The 23263-nt window shown below is 39.8% G+C and overlaps 1 protein-coding gene across 2 annotated transcripts; it reads left to right on the top strand.

The window, feature by feature from the left end:
* The first annotated feature begins 2348 nt into the window (after window positions 1-2348).
* SEC22A (SEC22 homolog A, vesicle trafficking protein) lies at window positions 2349-22889 on the top strand. Of its 2 annotated transcripts, none has more exons than XM_064451211.1 (8): window positions 2349-2463; window positions 5871-6095; window positions 8891-9094; window positions 10963-11126; window positions 12342-12536; window positions 17105-17223; window positions 19841-19906; window positions 22550-22889. In XM_064451211.1, the coding sequence occupies exons 3-8, from the start codon at window positions 8913-8915 to the stop codon at window positions 22748-22750; spliced, it is 927 nt and encodes a 308-aa protein (XP_064307281.1). In that variant the 5' UTR covers window positions 2349-2463; window positions 5871-6095; window positions 8891-8912; the 3' UTR covers window positions 22751-22889. The 2 variants fall into 2 exon arrangements, with proteins under 2 accessions (XP_064307281.1, XP_064307282.1); XM_064451212.1 differs by lacking the exon at window positions 2349-2463 and adding an exon at window positions 2710-3134.
* Window positions 22890-23263: the final 374 nt, after the last annotated feature.

Below are 23263 nucleotides of genomic sequence, written 5' to 3'. Positions count from 1 at the left end.
ACAAAAGCCTGACAGAACGGTTTATTCCTGACAGGCCATGATACTAACCTGGAGATACAAAAGAGCCCATTCAAATACTCAGACCCTCTGCCCCTTTTGAGGCTTACTCAAGACTTGTTCGTGGTGCAGCTACCAGCTTGCACTGCAAGACGGATGCTTGGAAAAGGGTCTTTTTCCTCTGGTCTCCAGGATATCACTTTTTCCTTGCTGCTTTTACATTCAGAACAAAACCACCTCATCAAGCACCTGCAGGTGACCTCTCCTGCAGTGGCCTCTCTGCTCACCTGCACCTGCCTTCCTCCCCCACAGCTCCACACCACCCACAACTCCTGACCCCCCACGTCACCACTTGCCATCCACATCACCACTTCTCTGTCTCATTTCATGTCACCTCTGAAAACAATTCTTCTCTTTTTGTCAGTCTTCCCTCCACCTCTGTTACTTAACTCCATGGCCACAGTTAACCTCATACCCCTTGCTGCAGCCTCGTTTAACACAGAGCTCGATTCCTCAGCTTGGCTGAGCTTTGCTTGAAGCACAGAAGAGAAAGCCTGGAGGCTGGAAGGGCAAAATTAATCTCCAGCAATAGCAACTTAGACCTAGTTGGGAGATCTGGGAGCTCATTTTACCACACCTGGATCACTGGCATTCACAGACACTGTCTCAGGGTAGGGAGTGAGGTGATACCCCACCAGTTCTGGGGTCACCGTAGGTGTCCACTTAAAGTAGTTTTTCCTGCTTAGAGAAGACAGACTTGAGGTTGGAGAGTATTAATGTGCTTCAGCGCCGTCCCCCTGGTTAGCTTGCTCCTGAGTGAAGTTCAGTAGAGCCCAAAAGTCCAGAGTGTGAGGTATATTACCTCTACCCCCAACACTCTTTGCAATGCTACAAGCACTTCGATATTGAAGAGGAACAGATGGAAGGAAAAATTAAAAGGCGTTAGCGAGGAAATAAGCTGCTTGCATTTGAGATTTGAGCCAACAGACTAAAACTGTATGATACCATAGGAAAACAGTAAAGTTGAAAAGCAATACAGGGAGAAAATTATTCTTGTATTGGTAAGGAGTTTTAAAATAGGAACCTCACTTTCGGATTAGTAATGAGATTTGCAAACTTTCCTTTTTGTATTGTCATTTATTGTCGAAACATGCCCAGTTGATGTGTCTGGAAATGAGTGAAATTAGTCTAGCGGCTGGTGTCATCTCAGTGCGCTTTTTCTGGTGACAACTACATCACCATCGTACCTCCTCCCCGTCGGCAGTCACGTCTGCTGCCCCATCAGAAAACACCTAACGTGTATCTTGTTATTTATACAGCAACAAGGATATGCGAAGTTCTACATGCATCAATTAAAGCTGGTGGAAATTGGCCAACTACAGTTAAAAACTGGTACACAGGAGAACCCAAAGAGCACAATTGCTAAACCTCCGTTCTTTTGAAAATGAGGCTAATTAAGAATTAGCCAAACACGCATGAAGTGGAGAGCTAGCAATAGTGAGGCTGCCTGCCCGCCCCGACATGCTGGGGCTTTCTGCAAGAGGTGCCCGTCTGACTGAGGACCACAAACCCAACCCTGCCACCCCAGCAGCCCAGCACCCCAGCCGCTGTGGGGACAAAATTGGAAGAGGCAGTGGAGGTTCAGGGACCATAGAATCATTGAATGTCCCGAGTCGGAAGGGACCTGCAAGGATCACAGAGTCCAACTGCTGTCCCAGCACAGGACAACTCAAAATTCACACCATGTGTCTGAGGGTGAGTCCAAATGTTTCTCGAGCATCATCAGGCTTGGTGCCGTGACTGCCTCCCTGGGGAGCCTGTTCCAGTGCTCCACCACCCTCTGCGGGAAGAACCGTTTCCTAATATCCAACCTACACCTCCCCTGGCACGTCTTCCTGCCATTTCCTCGGGTCCTGTCATTGATCACCAGAGAGAAGAGATCAGTACCTGCTCCTCCTCCTCCCCTTGTGAGGAGGTGGCAGATCCCGATGAGGGCTGCCCTCAGCCTCCTCTTTCTCCAGGCTGAACAAAGCAAGGGACTTCAACTGCTCCTCGTATGGTTTCCCCTCTAAACCCTTCACCAACTCCGCGGCCCTCCTCTGGACACTCTCCAGTAGCTTTATACCCTTAATGTCCTGTGGTGCCCAACACCCAGCACTCGAGGTGAGGCGGCACCAGCGCAGAGCAGAGCGGGCCAATCCCTTCCCTCGCCCGGCTACAACGCACCGCTACAGGCACCCCAGCGCACGGCCGGCCCTCTTGGCTGCCCGGGCACGCCGCCGGACCACGCCCAGACCCGCGGGGGCGCCGGTCCCGCGCCCGGCCGCCATCTCAGGGCGGGGCAATGGTGCCACCACGTCACGCCGCGAGGCGGTCCCGCCGCCGGCGCGGGGCAGACGTGGCCGCTACCCACAATGCCCGGCGGGAGGTGGCCGCCGGGGCCTCCGCTCCGCTCCTGTGAGGCAGGTAAGCTCCAGCCCTTCCGCGCCGTGCCGCTGCCCGCCGCCGGGCCTTGCCGGGGGGAGGGAGGGCTAGGAGCGGGCCGGTGCCGGGAAGGCGCTGCCGCAGGGCCCGTCTCGGTTGCCGCCTGCCTTCCCCTTTCGGCGCCGGGCCCGGGGCGGCGGCGGGGGCGGGGGCTGCCGGGGCACTGGTGTGGGCGCGGTTTTGGTCCCGTGAAGCGAAACGACTTGTCACCGGTTTCTCCGCGATCCGGGCCGCCGCCGTGGCCGGGGCCGCCGCGGGCGGGGGTGGCGGCGCGGCGGCTGGAGCCGCAGGGCCGCCCGCGTTGGCTCTTCGGCTGGAGGGGGGGGTGGAAGGAGGGGTGGCGGCCCTGCCCCGGCACCGGCCGCCACCGGCTGTCCCCGGAGGTTCGCTCCGGGCCACAGGCGCGGGGTGCCGCGGGCATCAGGGAGCGGGGGCCGCCGGCGGCAGCTCGGGCCTCTCCCCCGTGGCGCTTCCTGGCAGGAGCCTGCTGTAGCAGGGACGGTCACCCTCCTGGCTGCCCTGCCGGCGTCAGCGCTTTCCTATAGTTTTGCAGCCTACAGCAGTGCGACCTCCTCTAAGTCCGGGCCCGCGTTACCTCTTCCTGCTCTGGCTGCCCTTGCAAACAGCGCAAATGATCGTGCCGAAGCCGCCATGTGAGTAGGTGGTAGGTGAAAGGGTCAAGTTCCCGAACCTTGGGATGCAGCGTGTGCAGTTCCCTTAGTGTTTCAGATTCTCGATTCTGTTTCCAAGGTCTCTTGTTCCTCTCCGTTATGGGAAGGATTATATGTGCTAGTGGTTTAGGATTATTTCCTTGTCTGACCATACCGGGTGATGTCAAAGTGGCTTTATATGCTGTGTCCTTCGGTAGTGCTTTAGTTTGTAACACAGATTTCTGAAGCATGCTGTAGGGTGGAAAAATTAAGTCTCCTGCCTGCATAATGCACCTGTCACAACCCTTAGAAGTGGGGACAATAAGTTGTCCAACACTTATTATGTGCACTTGAAATAAGCACAGAAGGTGTGTTTTCATTCTGCATCAAGTGGGTGTGTAGCATGCACCCCATTTGCTGATTTTATATTTTGTGGAAGGTTATCACGAGAGGCGGACATCCTGGCAAGAAATGCCTTGATTAAGTTGGTGCTGAAGGCTCACAGGCGTTGGAGGGCAGCCTTGCCATTACGCTAGGTCTACTTAGAATCTTTCAAGTTTTGTGAAGCTTGACTGTTTTTAAGGAATTGAAGTATCCTGAGCAAACCATATTCACAGGTTGCTTTCAAACACTTGTAAAAAAAGTTGTGAGAAGATGTCAGGTAGGTATAAAACAATTACTGTCAGAGCACAAGTTGCAAGACCAATTCGTTACAAAAGACTGGAACGTATACCATTTTCTAGGACTCTTCTAGATGCTGCCTCAGGATCAAGTAATATTGTAACAAAAATTAACAAGATGATAATTAAATCTGTCTTAAAGAAAAAAAAGTAGAGTAAACTTGGCTCTGGTTTCCATCATCTGAGATTTCCTGCTCATGGGAGGGGCTGAAACTGAAGCCACATGTGATAATTCCTATTTGTGAAAGTAGTGGAAGTTAACATGTGTATGGTAAATTGGACAGCTTCAGGGAGGGTAGAATAACAGAGGAATGACCGTTTCAGTTGACTCTTGTCTATGGCCAGCTTTCCTTATGTTCTTCTTTTCCATGAGTTCTCCCAGCCATCACTCGCAGGGAGTGCTCTGTAGTGTTGGCGTAAGGGGAAATCAATAAAGATGGGCCCAAAGTACATGCACACAGGGAAACATGAGAATGGCGCAGGCATGGGGTGATGCTTCTGTGGTGTACTCTCCCTGTGGGTTGTTGATTGGGGGTTAGAATCTCTCTGAGCCCAGGGGAGTGTTTTAGTTTAATAACCCTTGTAGTTTTCCTGTGAACTTTTCCAGTTGCATCTTGAATTCACTTAATGTTTTAGCATTGACAACATCCTGTGACAAGGAGTTCCGCTGGCTACCTGCATGTTTTTTTAAAGAAACATCTGTGGTACCCATGAACCTAATGCCTGCTGGTTGGATTTGATTTGCCTCAGTTCTGTCATAGAATGAGATAGCGAACCCAACCCTGTTCATTTCTTTGCGCCTGTAATGGATTTATAGACCGATTGTAATGGAAGTGTAGTCTTTTGTCATCTTTGGGTGTTTGATGGATATAGAGTTTTTGGAGGAAAACCTATGAGATTTGTAATGGTATGGTGAATCGCTTTGTGCAGTTTTGAATAGATGTTTTAAAAAAAGACATTTAAAGGTAGTTCTAAAAACACTTTAATGTTCTTTCTTCAATCTCTGCCTTTACAAGTCTATCAAATTTACCACTTGGCTCCTTCTGTAGAGGCTTATTGTTTTGAGATCTGAGTAAAGTAGCTAATCTTCATTTTGAAGATTTAGTAAACATTTTTTCTATATTAATACATTTTCAAGTAAGGCTGAACTTCCTGTTACAGTGTGTGTATTACTTTTTACATATGTGTGATTTTCTTTTATTAGCTTTGTTTTTAGATAGCTTTCTGATTCCACTCTTCGGAAGCTGAGGAAAAAGTGTATTTTCCCTGGGTGGGTTTTTAAGATGATTGTAGCAAAACCTGGCTGTCTGGAAATCTTAAGACTGTTCATCCAAATGCAATTTTTACTTTGTGTGACTTCATAGTACGTTAAGAGAAATGGCAGGTTTTAATGGAGGCTTGTCTTCTGTTAAGGAGCCTAATTTCTCTAAATGTAAGGAGTCTTGAAGAAAGTAAATGGTTTTGTTCTAGATTTATGCAAATATTTATTTACATATAGAATAGACATAAAAATTGAAAGAATACCTGTAAAGGGGTCTTTATCCTTTGCTTTCTCTGTTGTCTGTGCATACGTGTTGTTGTTAGTGATATTTATATTCTTCGTCTTCAGTTGTAGGGGTAAAGCAACTATTGTTAGATGGACTGTTGAAAATCTTAATGCTTTGGAAATACAGCTGTGGTTGTGTTGTATTAGGTTCCTGAAGTGCTCAGGTTTCTGATCAGAGGAGATTATAGCTTAATTAAACTTAGTGTATGAGGTGAATGGTGGAATTCAGAGTCAAAGGTTGCGTTATGCTGAGTTACTCAGGTACTGTGCAGACAGGTAACATGTTTTCCCATTTTAAATGCCTGAAGTGATGGGACTTCCTCAACTTCACTTGAAGAACATAAAAACATTTTAATATTTCTGTTATTCTAGTTTTCTTTTTCACTTGAGTACCCCTGGACTGGGGGCTGTTCAGGCCTTTCCAATAAGCGTGCCCTCACAAAAAGAGCTGAAGAGTATTGTTAGCCAGTAAATATATTTGTTAACTTTTTGTGTTTGTTCTTATCTCATCAGGTAGCTCAACATGAACTTTAACCATCAAGATCATTTATAAAGTGAACAGAACAATATTTTTCCTTCTGAGAGCTGGCTACAGGATTCTGAGTTTCTCCTTCAGTGCTTCACTACCTTTTCCTAAAACAGGACATGGAGCTATATTCCTTTCTTCACGTTAGGTGCTAATGAAGTTATTTGCTTCATCAGAGGAAATGCAGATCCATGAAATTACATTTTGTGCAAGTAAGTTAATGAGGGGAACATTAAACTTTGCTATCACATCATTGCTCTTACGTTTCTATTGATATAGCTCCTGGAAGTCCCTTTCAGGATTGAGTTGCAAGTGGTAGAGGTGGTTATTGTTGGAGAACCATTACAATTTAAAGCTCCTCTGCAATTTTGTCATGCTCTTGAGCTGCTGCCATGGTAATATGGTTAGCAGCGTAGTTAAGAAAATGGGTGCCCTGTGCATTCCATGTGAATTGTCCTGCTGGGAGCACGTGCATGAACTCAGATAGAGATAGGGAAAAGTTTCTAGAACTGTGGGTTTAATTTCTAGAATGTTTCACTCCAGCAAGCTAATATAGAGCAAGTCCTAAAGTTGTTTTGTGTCCAGCTGATCAAAGCACTTCGTACAATAGGGAATTCTGTAGTGAAGTGCTGAAATAACAAGCGTACCTGATAAAAGCCCAGAGGTATTCAGCAGACTACAGGCAACAGTGGCTTCCGCTGTTGGTGAAAGTCTGATATGCTGTACAAGTCAAATATGAGGGTATTAATTTGGAATTTGTTTAGCTTTGTTTTTTGCTTTGATGCGTCTCGAAGCAGGTTGAAGTTTGACTGCTGACGAAGCTGAATTTCTTAAACTGAAAGTTGCAACACACTTTCAGTGTTTTCATTATTACATGCCTCTTTCTGAAGAGTAGTTGTGGTTTAACCACAGCTGGCAACTAAATCCCACACAGCTGCTTGCTCACTCCCTCCCATGCTGGGTTGGGGGAGAGAATTAGAAGGGTAAAAGTGAGAAACTGGTGGGATGAGGTAAAGACAGTTTAATAAGTAAAGCAAAAGCCACACACACAAGTAAAACAAAACAAGGAATTAATTCACTCCCTTCCACCAGCAGGCAGGTGCTCAGCCATCTCCAGGAAAGCAGGGCTCCATTATGCATAACGGTTACTTGGGAAGACAAATGCCATCACTCTGAACACCTCCCCCTTCCTCCTTCTTCCCCCAGCTTTATATGCTGAGCATGACATTGTATGGTATGGAACATCCCTTGGGTCACTTGGTGTCAGCTGTCCTGGCTGTGTCCCCTCCCAGTTGCTTGTGCACCTCCAGCCTCCTTGCTAGCGGGGCAGTATGAGAAGCTGAAAAGTCCTTGACTTAGTGTGAGCACTGCTCAGCAACAATTAAAACATCAGTGTGTTACCAACATTATTCTCATCTGAAATCCAAACCACAGCAGTATACCAGCTACTAGGAAGAAAATTATCCCAGCCAAAACCAGCATAGGAGTAAATAACCTTGAAAAACCTGAATATTGATTATTATTCAGTAAGTATCCTTGTGTGTATATATAACCTTTGGGTGGTGGGAAAGAGAGGAGGTGAGAGTTCAGGGAAAAAATAACTATTTCCTGTCTTCTGGGAAGAAGCAGTGCTATTTTGAGAAAATTTTGATTCCTAACTTTTCATAATACACTCCTTCAGTTGCTAAGGCTTGTAAAGCACCATTAATGTCATAGTTTGAAAGGTGCTGTAAACATGTCAGTATTGCACATAAAAGCATATTTCAGCTGTATTCATAAATCTGTTTTCTTTTGCAGTTTGTGACTGTATGGAACTTCAGTAGCATCATCTGAGGGAGGCAAAAATCTATTTTTTTCATAACCTCTTAAGTGATAGGTGTAGTGTATGGTAGGAGTCTGGCAGAGAGCAGTGTTGAGAATTGAGGAATTGTTTGGTTTTGGCTTCATGTCAATTCTAGCAGTTCGCCCACTTGTAAGAGGACAGATTTGTGTACTGATACTTAGCAGAAAAGTAATCTTTCTTTTAATGCTTGTCTTGCTAAATTTTTGGATGTTTTGATTTCACGTAAGGTTTGAAGTTGAAGGGTTTTAAAATTGTCTTCAGTCTTAAAAGACTATTTGCAGGCCTTGCATTTATACTGTTAAATGCCTGTTGAAAATTTTCTCCTTCTGATCGAGAAATGTTTAAATACACAACTCTTTTTATCTTTTAAGTGACTATATTCAACAAAGCTTTAATTATTATGCTTTGAAAATTAAATGCTGTAAAATCTGTAGGCTTTGCAAGCAGTATTTCAACCTGCTCAGTATTTATATAGTACTGATAGACACATTTTGCAGATTTAAAGAAAATGGAGATCTAGGGAAGAAAAAAGACATTTCATTTTTAAGAAATTCGGCTGTGAGTTGGGAGAGCTGGATTTCATTCCTTGCTGTCCTGATCCTTGATTTCCTATTTGATAGTGCGTAAGTTGTGTAAGTCTCTGTTTCGGTACTTAAGCATGCACTCAGTAACACAGTTTCATGAAAGCACATTAATATTATTGCCTGATCACGACCTGGATCACTTTTCCATCTGGCATATCTTCACAGTACATGTTTTTCCTCTCCAGCTATTGTTCTTCTTTGTTCTAGAATATAGTTGTTGTCTCACTAAGCAAGAACACTCACAGCTTGAAGGGTGCAAGTGCTACGGTAGTACTAAGGCTAGGTAGTAGTGTTTAAATGTCCACAGGTATCTCTAGGTGAGGATTTATGGCAGTCCAGGTAAAAATATTTGAAAATGTGACATTGATGTCAGACGTGTTGCTGCTCTGTGGTTCGCTTAGACTAATAGGTCCTGTTCAGTTAGGACTCTTAATTTGAGCTATAGTTGAAAATCTTCCCTGTGCCTCATTTTAAGCCTGCTCACAGGATACAGCTTGGGAAGTTTGATTAATCACAGTTGACTCTGTTGCTTTTGCTTTTACCTTAATTCTGATTCCTCCTGATTTGTGTTTCATTGTAGGTTGTCGTTAACTCTGTTGGCAATGTCTATGATTTTATCTGCCTCTGTGGTCCGTGTGAGGGATGGACTCCCACTGTCTGCGTCTACTGATTATGACCAGAGCACAGGAATGCAAGAATGTAGAAGATATTTTAAAATGCTCTCAAAGAAACTTTCTCAGCTTCCTGATAGATGTACGCTGAAAACTGGGCAGTATAATATAAAGTAAGACTTCTCTTTTACATATTTGTGACATCCTGGGTTGTGTCTGTCTGTAAGTTAAAAAGTTAACAGTTCACGTTAGAAATCATTAAACAAACTCAGATTAATTCTTGCAAGTATTTATGTATCATAAATTTAAAATTGAGAAACTGTAGGAAGATTTGGAACCTACTCAATCTTTGGTGGAAATTCTAGTTTGAAATAGACAGTAGCTTTCTAAAGGTTAAAGTCCTTGACCTACTAGAAATACTTCTTTAAATTTCAAGGTTGTTTCTTACATGAAAATTACCAGACTTGTTCTTAGTCATTCTAGTTCAACTGGTATTCATTTGTTTTCTCTTCTTAGTCTACGTAAACTTTAAGTATCCAAATACTTTAATGTCCCAGTATTTCTGAAATCTTGTGGTTAGGATGTTATGGAATTAGGCCCTTTTATTGTACTTTCAGGATTTCTGTTGACTTCAGAGAAAACATGCCCTAAAGCCCAAGCATAACTCAGTAATTATTTCACATGGCACACAGGGAGTGAGGGAGTAGGAAGGGTGGGAATGATTTTTCTAGTGTGAAGGCAGTGTGTAGTCAAGTCTTGAATGGTTGAATGGAGCCTACGTATGCTACTACTCCATAACTACTCCTAAATTTTTTTGACCTAGTCAATTTGATAGTGTACCCTCATGACAAAAATGATTAAGTAATAATTCAGAAGGTCCTCTTTTTTCAGCATGCAGCGTGAAATTTGGATTGTTGTGAAATAATTATTTGAATCTACTGTTTACTCAGAATTTTGCTTTACATGTGACCTTTCTCCATAGTATTGGTAACTAGGTGCACCTGTGTGTAGTTGGTAATTCAGCTGCACTTTAGCTGAGTTAAATTCTGATTCCAATTTAGATATGCTGTTTTAAAGGAAGGAGTAATTTCATCCTAACCCCTAGCAAACATGTAGAAGTTACAGTGTGGAAAGTATACCACCTGAATGATCCTAGAAGGTGCTCGCCCTTCTCTGTCTCTCATTGGTATACGTGAGTTTCCAGCATTTCTCAGGATTAGGCCCAGCATGGTCTAAACTTTTTCTAGTTCATGTGTTTTTTAAAACCTCAGCTGAGTTGGCTTGCAAACTGCTCAGCTTAAAAGAAACTTTTAAGAAGGAAGCATAAGGACGTTTTTTGTTACTTTTGTGTTTGGTAAGGTATCCATCAAGATTTTGAAGACATTTGAATGTGTCATGAAAATGTGAACTCTATTTAATGAACTGCCTAAATGCAATAGGGATATGTATATTGAAAACTATCCCTTTCTAATTTCATATTTGCGCCCTCTGATAATCCTTGCAACTATCTTTGGAGAATGACAAATCCTATATTCTCTGGAACAGTTTTCTTTCCTCATGTATTTTAGAAGACAACTGACCCACCCCCACCCCCTGCCCTCCACCCCCCCACCCCAATCTGAAGATAAGGTTTTGCACTTTTGGGATGCACCAGGTCACACATTCTGCATTTGAGATGCATGAAAAGCTATTATGAGACAAACCTTCTGTATTTCTATATCCTGAAAACTTTATGTTATTTTCTGTTCCATGTATGTGAGAGTATGTACATATGTACACACATACACATATATACACACACATACATATGTATAAAACAGTTTCTCATATGGTCGTGCAGTGTGGTGTTAACATTAAACATTGCCTAAAAGTAAATTGTTTTTCTTCTAGCACAGTGTTAGACTTTTCAGTAAACACTAATTCCTTTGCTACCCCAGAGCAGTTTCTGCTTTTCTGATTACAGAATATGAGATCACACTAGCAAAACGGCTAATTACCTGGAGTTAAATTTGAAATTTTGAATTTGTTGTCTCAATTATAGCTTTATAAGTTCTCTGGGAGTGAGCTATATGATGTTGTGCACTGAAAATTATCCAAGTGTCCTGGCTTTCTGCTTCCTGGATGAGCTTCAGAAAGAGTTTATCACTACCTACAATATGATGAAGACAAATACTGCTGTCAGACCGTACTGTTTTATAGAGTTTGGTAAGGATTGGGCTTTTTTTCCCCTTCATTCTCACACTAAGAGAAATTAGTATTTAAATAGATGTGCAACTTAATGCACACAAAACAAAAATGTCCAAGGCAGTTTATAGCTGTATTTCAGGTAGATAAAGAAATACTTCTGTGGGCATTAAATTAGCTACTAGTTTTATTCAAACTTGTTTATAATCTTTCTGCTCATTCCAGTAGGTTTTGGTTTAAGCCTTGTGTGACCAAATCTGAAGTTCATCTTATCCTAGTTAATAATACTAGGAGTTGTTTGACTTCATACCTGTTGGAATACTTAACCTGTAAAGGCATTGAGCTTCATAAATTTCTCAAGTCAAAGATTGCCATGTCATATTTGCTCTTAGCTGTGTGGTAATTTTTGTTCAGTACATGTAAGGGATAGATTTTTATTTTTCTTGTGATATAGTGAAGCATTTAGTCTGCTGTCATGCAAGCTCCAAATACAACAAATCTCATACATACCAGAAGACAGCTCTTCTGGATTCCATTAGTATCTATTGCTTTAATACTGTATGTTAGGCAGTTATTTTAAATATTCTTATAAAACACATTAGAACAAAAAGAACTGCAGTTTTAGAAATATGAGGGAAGGTATTCTGGGCGGTTAATGCCTGTCTGTAATTCAGTCAGGCAATTTTTAACAATTTCTGTATAACATTGTTGTCTTCCTTACAAAGATTTCCATGAATGCTTTTTTTTTCCCCCCAATGCTGTCTTTGTCCTACTAGTTGTTAAAATGTAGTTCTATTACAGTCGTTATTTTTGTATAGTATGGTATTAATTTTCTCTGCCTGAATATTTTGCAAGCACATTTTGTACTCAAGGAAGCCTATACTTGAATGCAGGAGTTAATTTTTTGTAAGAATATTTACTAAACTAACAGAAAAGCTAGAACAACTGCAGTAAATCCATTATATTAGCAATGTATTCTAGTCTCATGCAGTGAAAAGTCATTAGTTTATTCACAGTTAAGTAATTAGATTTCTAGACCTTAAATTTTTTTTACTGCAGAAATAGCCCATGATATGTTAGTCACAAAACAGAAATAGTATTTAAAAATCCAAGATAAATACAAGCATTTCAAACTATATTTCAGTTTGTGAAGTACATAAAGCTGCATAGTCTTGGATTAACAAAAACTGATGAAAGTCCATAAGGGTATACCTTTTTATTTTAAATTTTACACAGATAATTTCATTCAGAGGACCAAACAGAGATATAACAACACACGTTCTTTGTCAACAAAGATGAATCTTGCTGACATGCAGACAGAAATCAAACTGAGACCACCTTATCAAATTTCCGTGTCAGAACTTGGTTCAGCTAATGGGTTCGCACATTCATCTGTGGCAGAATATAAGGGCACCGGTAAGATATCTGCAGGTAAGTTTCAGACTTTTTTTTGTATCCTTAAACAAGACAGATATAGGGTGGTAGAATTAATCTCTGATTTTTTTTTTTCTTTAAAAAAAGCTTTTTCACCATAATGTTATTAAAACATAAAGCTGCCATGACCTTACGTGTATTTTAGCTTAAATGTCTGTTGTGTCCTCTGCTCAAAGTGCGTATCTTCCCAAGGCACTCAGAGAAAGAAATGGGGTCTATTCAGTGGACTGCTTTATTGAAGGGAAAAAAAAATCTGCATGACCTTTTAAGAGTTATGAAAATTTTTATTTCTGCTCAGTAAGACCCAATGATGATATAAGCTAAGAGCATAGTGTCAGGAGTTAGAGCAGCTGGAGGGAGAAGCGTCACTATAGGAAGTATCTGTGACGGTGAAAACCCAAAGAGCTGTGCTGGCTAAAAGATGGGGTCTCTAAAATAAGTGCCTTGTGTACGCTGTTAATAATAGCAATTTTGTATATACTGGCCACATTCATTTAAATAGCCATTAATTTTAAAAAAATTATATTTATTTAATGTAGGAGGCAAATATGGAACTGTGTGGTTGAACTGTGTTGTTTGTGCTATTAAATGAATGCTCTGAATCAGTTTGAGGCCCACATTTAGGTGTTTCCCACCAGGACAGAAAGCTTAAAACTCTCCGAGTCCTTGCACTAATATGTGGAGTTCACATGCGAAACTGACATAATCTGATGTTCATCTTCCAAGTCTAGGGAAGCAAAAACATGAACAGAATAAAAGGAAGTTAATATCTTTCTCTTTTTTCCAAAAGTACCGCTCTCTATAAGGCTAGTTATCCTGGGCAGACATACACATGCCATTCTTTGTCAGGGTGAAAATTGCTATCGTAAATCTAAACACTTCCTACAGATTTCTCATATGAGATCACCTTAATTTGTGCAGTTTTATATATATCTATATAAATAAATAGGATTTCTTTGCCAGTGTATTATCCTAATTACTTGGCTTGTAAAGATTCCTCTAGGAGATTGAAATGACTGTCTACTGAAGATGAAAAACAAACAAAATTGCTGGGGTACCCTTATTTGTACTGCTGGGGCCTGATCCTGCGTGAATTCTAGGTGCTATGAGATAATGTAGAAATAGCTTACAAAATTGGTATTTGCGATTTAATAGTATTAGAGATTCTGGAAAATTAATAAAGGAAAAGTGTGAAGGTGTTTAAACTGTTTAGGAAAGTGGAATCTTTTAAGCAGCACTGTACATACCTTTAATCATTTGCTGCTTTTAAAAGTATGTAATGCTGTGATACCGTTCGTTTGCCACTGCGATGTTTACATCATTGTTACCTCTTAATATTCTGGTGTAATCCTGGCTTGTGGAAAAGGTTATAGTGGCAGAAGTGGCAACTGGCTAACTCTGAAAATTGTCTAGATCCAAACTTCCTGCATTTGGAAAAAGAAAGGACAATAAGCATGAGAGAATTTGGCCTGTGTCAAAATTGCCTGTGTTTTTAAAGTTGTCCGTGTAGTGGGAGATGAGGTTTTCATCACTTTTCTGAGTAGAAGTGTTGGAAGATTGTGTGGCCCTAAATTAAAGCGTGTAAGGACCATTTCCCTTTTTACTATACAGCAAAATTGAACAATAATTGGCAGATGATATTCCAATTTTTTTTCACCTACCTCTCCATGACTTGTCTTACAGAAGCAGTTCTTTTGTTCTCTTTTCTTTCCATGTCGACTTTCTTCTTTTTTTTTTTTTCTCCCTCTTCCAGTTACTTACAACTTTCTTCTTCCTCTGAAATCCATAGATCTCTTTGTTCAGTTATCTGCTTCCTTCCTTGAATTGCTGTAGAAACTCACCATCAAAGGGCTGTACATTATGAGAGGTTTGCACTTTGGTCCTTCTTCAGCTCTTCAAATTTTAGATGCTATTGAATAACAGTGTCCTTTTTAGCAAGTCTGCTAATAGTTTTGTAATTCTTTGCATTCATCACTTCTCTCCACCCTTGACAAGAACCTTCTCTGGATGTTTGCTACCCACTCAGTTGGCCAGACTTCAAAGTTTCTCCTTCGCTCTAAGGACAAATTCTCACAAAAAGATGTGGTTGCCTAGTGTAATTTCCTGAATGTGCTGTCCTGTTAAAAAACATGACTTGCTATAAGTGAATTAGGTCTGTTAAATCAGGTTAGCATGCAGAGGTAGGAAGTCAGGTGGATGCAAATCTAGTTTTGTTACACAGAATAGCAGGATTCGATGTGTTAGTTTTGGCTATGCTGATGAAGTGTTATCTGTTACTTGCTTATACTTGTAATTGGGTATGTATCCAAGGTCTAGTGTCTAGGCCTCTTATGTTGTTAAAGTAACTGAAAATAGCAGCCCGTTTCCGTTAGTGAAAGTTGTGCTGTGTAGTGAGGAAAAGGGGTAATTATTAATGTGTGAAGCAGAAAGTGTGCAGATTATGGATAGAATTTTGCTTCAAAGGCAAATGTAGGTGTTGGCAGGCATTAGAAATAGGATGACAGCATGCTGATGTGTGATGTTTTAGGTATTTATATGGTTAGGATAAAGATACCATTTTCTGAGTTACCTTTTGGCTGATGGTGTATTTGATTTTTTTGTTGGTTTTTGTGGTGGTTTTTTTTTTAACTTTTAAATAAGCATTTAATGTGCAGTTTCTCACATTGTGCAAACTTCCAAATTTTTTATTTAAATTTCAACATTTTAATTCAGAATTTGTGCTTTATTTGACCCTTGGCTTGTGTAGAGAGTTTTTGATATGGCAATTATAATCTCTTAAGAGTTATGGATGTACTGATTCAAGGTCAGCTGTCCTTTACCTTGCCTTCTCTGACACTCCTTCATCCTTGTGGTTTTGCCCTTTTTTTTTTTTTTTTAAATTTAAATGACTCTTGTTGCTTTGATTGTAACACTAAAATTTATTAAGCCCTGGAGAACTTAATGACATCAGTAGCAGTATGCAATGTCCTTTGAAGTTTTTGGGTTTGTTTTCATATTTTAATAAGAGAAGTTACTGTTTTATGGTCCTTCATAGGCTGTCTTGATTTAGCTGACAAGACTCATTTTTCCCCTCGTGATTCTCAAAGAGGTGTTATACGTGGGGAAAATGAGGTTGTCTGGAGAGCTGTGCATGAAGAGCAGTGAACTAATTTCATCCACCAGTTAATGAAATGCAATGATCTTTGGCTAAAACCAGTCACATACACTGTCAGCTTTTTGACACTCTCTAGATGAGAAGGTTTAAAAAAAAACAACCAAATCAACCAGTTATAAGTCACTGAAAAACAATGGTTTGGTAATCAAATACCATATCTATCCTTAACTGAGTGATTGCTGGAGGTGTTCCTTTAATATGCACTATGGTTAGAGAAGCAATAAGCTCTGGAAGTTAAACATGGGTCATGCTTTTGTTTAAAGAATAAAAATACTGATTACACTGTTAAAGTCAGCACAAATGAGTTAATCGAACTAATTTTGTGTTTTATTCTTTATTCATAATAGAAAGCCCTGTCTGCTTATCAATGTGAAATAGCTTTTGTCATTTTTTCTTTAGGTTGTGTAACTTCATAAACTGTTTGGAAAGGCTTTTTCCTGGATTTGTGCAATGCAGGCAACCAGGATTGACACCCCTCTCTCTATTAATGTTACAGTTCGTTAACCTCATTGTTCCCATCTTTACACTTCGTTGATTTGAACAGAATGATTTAAGTATGGCTCAGTAGTTCTATTGTTTTCCCAGTGTTGCCTAGACTGTTAAGAGTTTTGCATTGTTTTTTCATATTTGCTTTCTGCTATTAATTATGGAAAGAGATGATAATGAGGAACATACACAACAGTAATGTACTTGTGACCCTAGCTAAGCCTGAAAAAGTGGGTGTGCGTGGAAAGAAAGTGTGTTTGAATTTGAATGTGTTTTGTAAGAGACTTCTAAGCACTATGTGGAAGGTCTGTATAAGGTTGTAATATAGATACTAGCTTAGTTTCAGACCTGTCTTTTCATCTGTGTCTTTGGTAGCACTCACTGGCTGTATTTTTTAAGGTAGAGGTTACTGGCTGTATTTTAAGGTAATAGCTTTGCCTCCTAGTGTTCCATTCAGCAAACAAGCTAAATCAGTCTCAATAGCTCTGCTAATGCATTAGTGTTTTAAAAAAAAAAAAAAAAAAAAAAGATTGTGAGAGGAGCTCTTAAGTATGTGACTTACTAGCTGGCTACTAATTGTGGACAAATTTCACTAGCAACTGCATCATTTGCCGTTGATTTTTCTGGCATATTTGAGCAGCTTTCAGTACCATACTGAATAAACTGAATGTGTTAAGTTAAAGACTAAATATAATAAGACAATTACATACATGAATTGAAGGAAAGTATACTTTCTGTCAAAACTTGTGTTGAAATATTTAAAATATTTCTTCTTCACTTTAGAAAAAAGATTGACCTTTTGTGGTTTGCTTCAGTGATCTCTTCTCCAGCTAGAAGCCCCTGAAAAATGAGATTACTATTTTACTAAATTTCTGAAGACATTGCTCTGACCTCTGATATCTTCTTTTGATCTTCTGCTTTACAGCTCCTCATCAGCGTCTGGAACCTGTGACTCTGCCAGGGATTGTCTCATTTGTGCTTAGTTTGTTATGTGGGGCTTTGAATTTAATTCGTGGCTTTCATGCAATAGAAAGTCTTCTCCAGGTATTGTACATGTTTATGAATTTAAGAGTTGTGCATCACAGCAATCGTATTATGACCTTAGAAGACACTTATTGTATGAACTAAGTCTTGCCAGTTTTATTTTCAGAAATACTGTTTGTGAGGTCAGACCTCTGTTTATGAAACCTGTTATTGTTTGTGATCTGTGCATCCTTCTTGAGTGTGATGCATCATTCATTGAGGCTGTGAGTTTCAAAAGCAATAGAGGGTGGGTGGCTGACTCTTTCCCTAGGTGCCTTGGTAGCAGTGAGTATGTGAACATAATGTTCTGTTTTCTAAATTTATGCCAGGATATGAGACGTGTAATTTTGATAGATGCTATTTAAAAACGCTTGAGAGAAATGATGAACAGCTTTGAAAATCTGGCCAATTTTTTTTGAAAGGTCCTCAGAGCAGGGATCTTTTAAACAGGTTTTGTAAAAATTGTTTTTCAGAAACCTTGTTCAGTTTTTGTTTGTTTTTTAATAAACCTTCTTAAGTAGAATGCTTATTTCTCTTTGTGTGCTGAAAGGGTCAATGTAAGGGAGACTGACAAGTGATTTCTTTTAAAGGCCTCCCCAAAAACACCACCACCTCCCTCACCAAACAACCTCTCAACAAACGTTTGCTCTGCTCTGACCGCCCTGTTTCTTTCTATTCCATTTCTTGTGCTAGTTGTATTCTCATCACTACATGAAAATAATAGTGCTTAATTATTTCAAACAATTCAAATCAATGTGCTTATAGAAAGTTCATGTGTGTTACTACAAAAAAACCCCACTTAACATTAAATGGCTCTACTGTTGTGTGATGGAGGTAGAAACTAAAACTCACATGGAAGTTTTCTGAAAGAAAATGAGAATCCTCCTGCTTGGCTAATAGATAATCTTTTTATTCAAACGTATATCTGATATATGTAAAGCTTTAATAAAGCAGTGATGTTTGAGGTTTCAGCACTTCCTGAAGACTAATGAATAGATGAACAGAGTTAACAAAAGTGTTCCATGCTAGGTCCTTCTTTTGAGATGTTTTTGTTTTTTAAAGAAAAAACAAGAATGAAATAGTGAACATACTTCTCTACTTTATCCCTAGTAATCTATCCCTAATTAGATTTTTCTGTTATGCACACTTCTCCGGTTTATAAATAGGAATGAATTTGAAGTACACTGTAGTACGAATAATACTGAACAGAATTCCATCACTTTGTGTAACGTTTCTAGAACTTCTTTTGTTACCTTTCCACAGCTGATTTTTTTCAAAAAGAAATGCTGGTGTTAAATTAACTGATGATAGCGCAGCCAATTCATTTTATTCTGTATGTCATTGCATGTGGGGGTAGTAGATGGCAGTACAGATGGAAGGTATTTTTTCATTTCTGACAAATGAGGCACACATAAAATCTATTGAAATTTCTCTTAATTTACTTTGTTATGGAAAAATCTACAAAGTTTAGGGAGAAATAATCCAAAACGTGATTAATAGAATTTCTGAGAAGTCATTCAAAAGCTTCTCCCTGAATTAGTGTTTCCTTTGTAACAGAGGTTTGCTAACACCCAAATAAAAACACTGATTATAATCTGTAGCTGTGCTCCAGCAAATATGCAGTGGCACTGAGGCAAAGATTTGCATATGGTTTGGTAGTGTACTGCATTGTGTAGGTATATTTTATGTGCACACATACAAACTTCTCCCTAGTCAACACTGTAGATGTGAATGCTTCACACTGAACATACTCTGAGCAGAAACAAATTGTAGTTCCGAATGGACCACCACCTTCTCAAAATGAAATTTGCATTCGAGGAAGAACATTTGCATAAGTACCCATTGTTTTCCTGGGAAAGTTTTTGATTGTCACAGATGTTTGCTGAAAATGCAGTTAGAATAATCACTGAGCATGTAAATTTATTCTGCTTAGCTCCATAGAAACAATAGCAACCCGTCTGAATAAGTTGGAAGGAATATTTTGGGGGTTTGGGTTTTTGGGGTTTATTGGTTGTGGTTTTTTATTTTGGATTTTTTTTAAAAAAACAAATAATGGAAAGATCTGTCACTTCAAGTAAATGTCTCCCTCTTTTCCTTCAAGAAAACTTAATTTTCCAATAATCTCTCAAGTTCAGGTGCTTTTGTTTGTTCTCACAGCCATCAATGCAGAGCTGCCTGCGTTGTTCTCTGCGTAGACTTTTACCACACCCTAGTGGCCACTCTGTCTTTTTCTTTTATCTTGTTTCCATTTTGTGAAGCTGGAGGAAGGCACAATTCTACAAAGTTGATATTAAAGGTAGTTACCAGCGTTTATACTTGAATTTTCAAAGGCACCTGGGGAAGGAAAGTGTCCAGTGTTAGAGCTGGACTTCCTTTAAGGCTTTGGAAAATGTCAGCATTAGGTGCCTGTTGTGAATAAACGTTTTGGTCAGGTTCCAGATCACAGAGGGTTTTTTTCCAGACATGTAAAATAAGCAATGATTAGTGCTAACTTTTTTGGCTTATCGTGGCATTGGAATTATTATAAATCTCTATGTGAGACTATTTTAACATACAATAATTAGTAACTTTCATACTGTAAATATCTGGTATTTCACGGAAACATTGTAAAGCATGGCTTTTTATTTTATTTTCACAGAATGAAGGCGAAGATTTCAGCTACGTTATTGCATTTTTTCTTGGAACAGCAGCATGTTTGTACCAGGTGTGTTCTTCGGCTTGCATAATTCACTAGAGTTTAGAAACATTACCCAGTCATGCATAAATGTCATCATGTTTCCTTAAATGTCAAATACTTAAATTGGTGATTATAAAAATAATTTCTGCTCTGTTTTATTTCATTAATCAAAAACTGTCATACAATTGACTGGTACAAAGAGCTTCTGTTTGCTGGCATTTTTCTCCAGTTAGTTGATTGAGATTTGGTGTACTTTTCTGTCTGGAGCTTACAATTTATCTCTAAAGTCACAAGCAGTGGAGTTTATATCATTTCCTTAAAGTAGTAGTTTCATAGCTCAAGTAAACTTAACCATTGGAACAAATGCCCTGCTGCTTCTTTCCTTTGGGAGGATTTGAAGTAAATACAGTAATACCTAGGCACGACACCCCAGAATTTTCCTCACTTTGTACGTTATTGTGCATCTCCTTCCTTTTCAAAGCTTTCAGCCACTTCCCACTATGTTTTTCTTTTCCTGTCTGATATTTCACATTGCATTTCATGTCTGTAGGTCTTCCATTTCTGCATCTGAATTTGACTCCAATATAATTTGTAGCAAGGTATTCTGGTGCCCATTGGCATTTATCATTCAGGGACACTGCTGTTACGTTTAGCTATGCCTAAAACATCTGTCATGCTCAATTGCTGCTGTTATAATTCTTCTGGCTTTTAATCTCTTGCACTTGTGGAGTATGCAGTTTCTACTTGTTTCCATGTGCCAATGTTTAGTATTGTGTCAGACCATAAAATAAAATAATGACTCAGGATTTTCCTTTCATATCAGCCTTTCTATCAGTCAGCCTTTTGTCCAGGTTACCTTACCTGTGATCTCCATTCTCCATAACTTACCTCTAGCAAAATGTCACAGTACAACTTCTGTTCTTTACCACTTGTTGTCTTTTAATCAGCTTCTGCCTTAAATAATTCTTCAGGTTGGTGTTATTTTTCCATGCCAACAATCTGTTCCATATCAGATAAGGTGGAGCTCCTCCTTTCTTTTTTTGTGTGACACATACACATTCTTCCTTCCTCTCCCAAATTAGAAACCTTATTCTTTGTAAAGTATGCATGTCTGTGCATGGAGACATAAGGATGTATGCCTTTTCCCCACTGTCTGACTTGAATAGAGCTGTTTTAAAGAAAGGATCCATGCAGCTTGGGATGTAGGCTTTTTCTTGAATATTCAAAATATATCTGTTGAGGCTCTGGTGTCATTCCTGTAATCTGTAATTATCTGAATTCTTATTGCTGAATACTAGTACCAACTAATTGTTCTTTTAGATATGATTTGTAAAACTGTCAGCACAAGTAGGTTGCATTTGCTCTGCTCAGAATGGCCAAGCAGGTTCAGAGGAATTCCATCTAGATTCTGAAACACGTGGATTACTTATCTCTAGTTTTACTTTGCTCTGGAGGAAGGACATACAAATCTTAGTGATACTGTCAGTACTCGCATCTCTGCAGATATTTAGATATCCAGAAATTGCAGGTAGTTTTGTTAATCTCAGCCACTCTTACAGTGGAAATGCTTGCTTTATAAGAAAGTGGTTGAGTTTCAAATTGAATATGAAGTAACCTCAATAAACTGCATTGTTCGGTTGCAAATGTACAAAGCTTTGGCCCTTTTTTGAGAAACCTGAAAAATGGAAAAAAAATTAAGTAGAGTTTCTCTGACTGAGAAAATGCGGCAAATGTCCAAGAAGAACAGAAACGACACTTAGATAAGCTGATAATGGATACTGTTAAAAAACTTGTGTGAGCATGGTTATATATCCACCAGGAACAGATTTAGAATACAAGTAAGCCCAAGTGATGTTGTTGTCTACCTTGAAGCACAGCAAAACTTTCTTCTGCAGACAGGGGATGGCTAGAATCCAGAGGGGGGCAAACAATGTTTTTGTAGAAGGAAGTTGTTTGAGCAATAGTAGAAGTAAAAATAATGTCTATGTAAAAGCTATGTCCTTTTAGACTTGAAAACTGAGGTGAGACACCTGAAAAGATTCCCAGCTGCAGTAGGAAGAAGGCAGAGTAGGGAACTGCGGGCAGTCCTGACATCCTATGCAGGAACTGCGCACAACAGCGTGCAGAAACTGCCCCGTAAAACGTGAAGAAGGGCAGTGAGTATTTGTGGACCTCTCTGCGTCTGGCAGTTATTCCTCTGCATTAACCCTAGGAGGACACTGGGTTGGTGTCTGGGGGGTTGCCTTGTGCTGAGTATTCCCGGCTGCAGGGCCCTGGTATCTTCTGTCCTTCCTATTGCTCCACCTGAAGAAGGCTTAACACTCGTTCTTTCTCCATCTCCATTGCTCAAGTGAAACAGAGTGTATTTTGACCAGAGATTGCCAGGAACATCCACTTCCCTCTGTCATGAGCAACTCATTATTGCAGGTTGTAATCAATTATTGTGAGAGAATTGTTCTGAAAGAGGGTTTAATGGAACTAAAATGTAACCTTGTATTGATGTCAGGTACTTTTCATCCTTCTGTGACTACTAAATTGATACTGCTCTTACACGTTTGATTTAGACTTCTACTTGTTTTGGGTTTCTAATTTCTCAACAGCCAGGTAGTGTTTCTTCAGTGGAAGTTATTTTCCATGCAGTAATCTGATTTCTCTTTTATCTCCTGACAGTGTTACCTGTTTGTATACTACACAGGCTGGAGGAATGCCAAATCCTTCCTGACTTTTGGGTTAATTTGCCTGTGTAACATGTATCTGTATGAACTGCGCAACTTGTGGCAGCTCTTCTTTCATGTGACTGTGGGAGCATTTTCTACCTTACAAATTCGACTACGACAACCACAGGGAAAGTCCCCTGATTACAATGTCTGACAAGGCCTGGAACGTTTAGAGGCAGTCTTGTTCCAACAGTTATTCACTCTCAGGAATGTAAAGCTGTTCCCCAAAAGAAGAAGCAGTCTGGATGGACTTTTTTTTTTTTTGTTAAATAAAGCAATGTAATATGCCTGTGGACATTCTTCACTTGATGGTTAAATGGGACACCAGGTTGGGGGAATTTGGCTGGTGGCATAATAAAGCTTCATTCAAAAGTATGTTAATGGAAGGAATGTATAGGGTGTGTGTTCTGCATATCATGCAAGCTCTTCACTTCCAAAATCGGTTTTGCCTTTGTGAGGCAGTAGAGAATAGGCTGAATAAGTAATAATAATAATGCTATTGCATATTAGCAAACTAGATTTGGAATATGTAAGATACTAAATTTTGGACTGTGTTGTTTCACATTCAGATATACGTGAATGTTTTCTAAATTAAAATGTAACCTGGAAACTCTGTTTCTGGGGCTCAACTTTATGGCACCGGTGGCCCTCTGTCTAGTGCTATCAA

This window comes from Phalacrocorax carbo, chromosome 5 (assembly GCF_963921805.1).
Source record: "Phalacrocorax carbo chromosome 5, bPhaCar2.1, whole genome shotgun sequence".
NCBI classification, from domain to species: Eukaryota; Metazoa; Chordata; class Aves; order Suliformes; family Phalacrocoracidae; genus Phalacrocorax; species Phalacrocorax carbo.
Note: the sequence above shows the minus strand (reverse complement) of the source record. Positions and strands in the feature narration are given on the sequence as shown.

Excerpts from the sequence above, each read along its gene's own strand:
- SEC22A (XM_064451211.1), top strand. The coding sequence starts at position 8,913 with ATGTCTATGATTTTATCTGCCTCTGTGGTCCGTGTGAGGGATGGACTC. Across the intron at positions 11,127-12,341 it reads GTACTGTTTTATAGAGTTTG|ATAATTTCATTCAGAGGACC; the intron begins GTAAGGATTGGG and ends AATTTTACACAG. Across the intron at positions 17,224-19,840 it reads CAATAGAAAGTCTTCTCCAG|AATGAAGGCGAAGATTTCAG; the intron begins GTATTGTACATG and ends TTATTTTCACAG.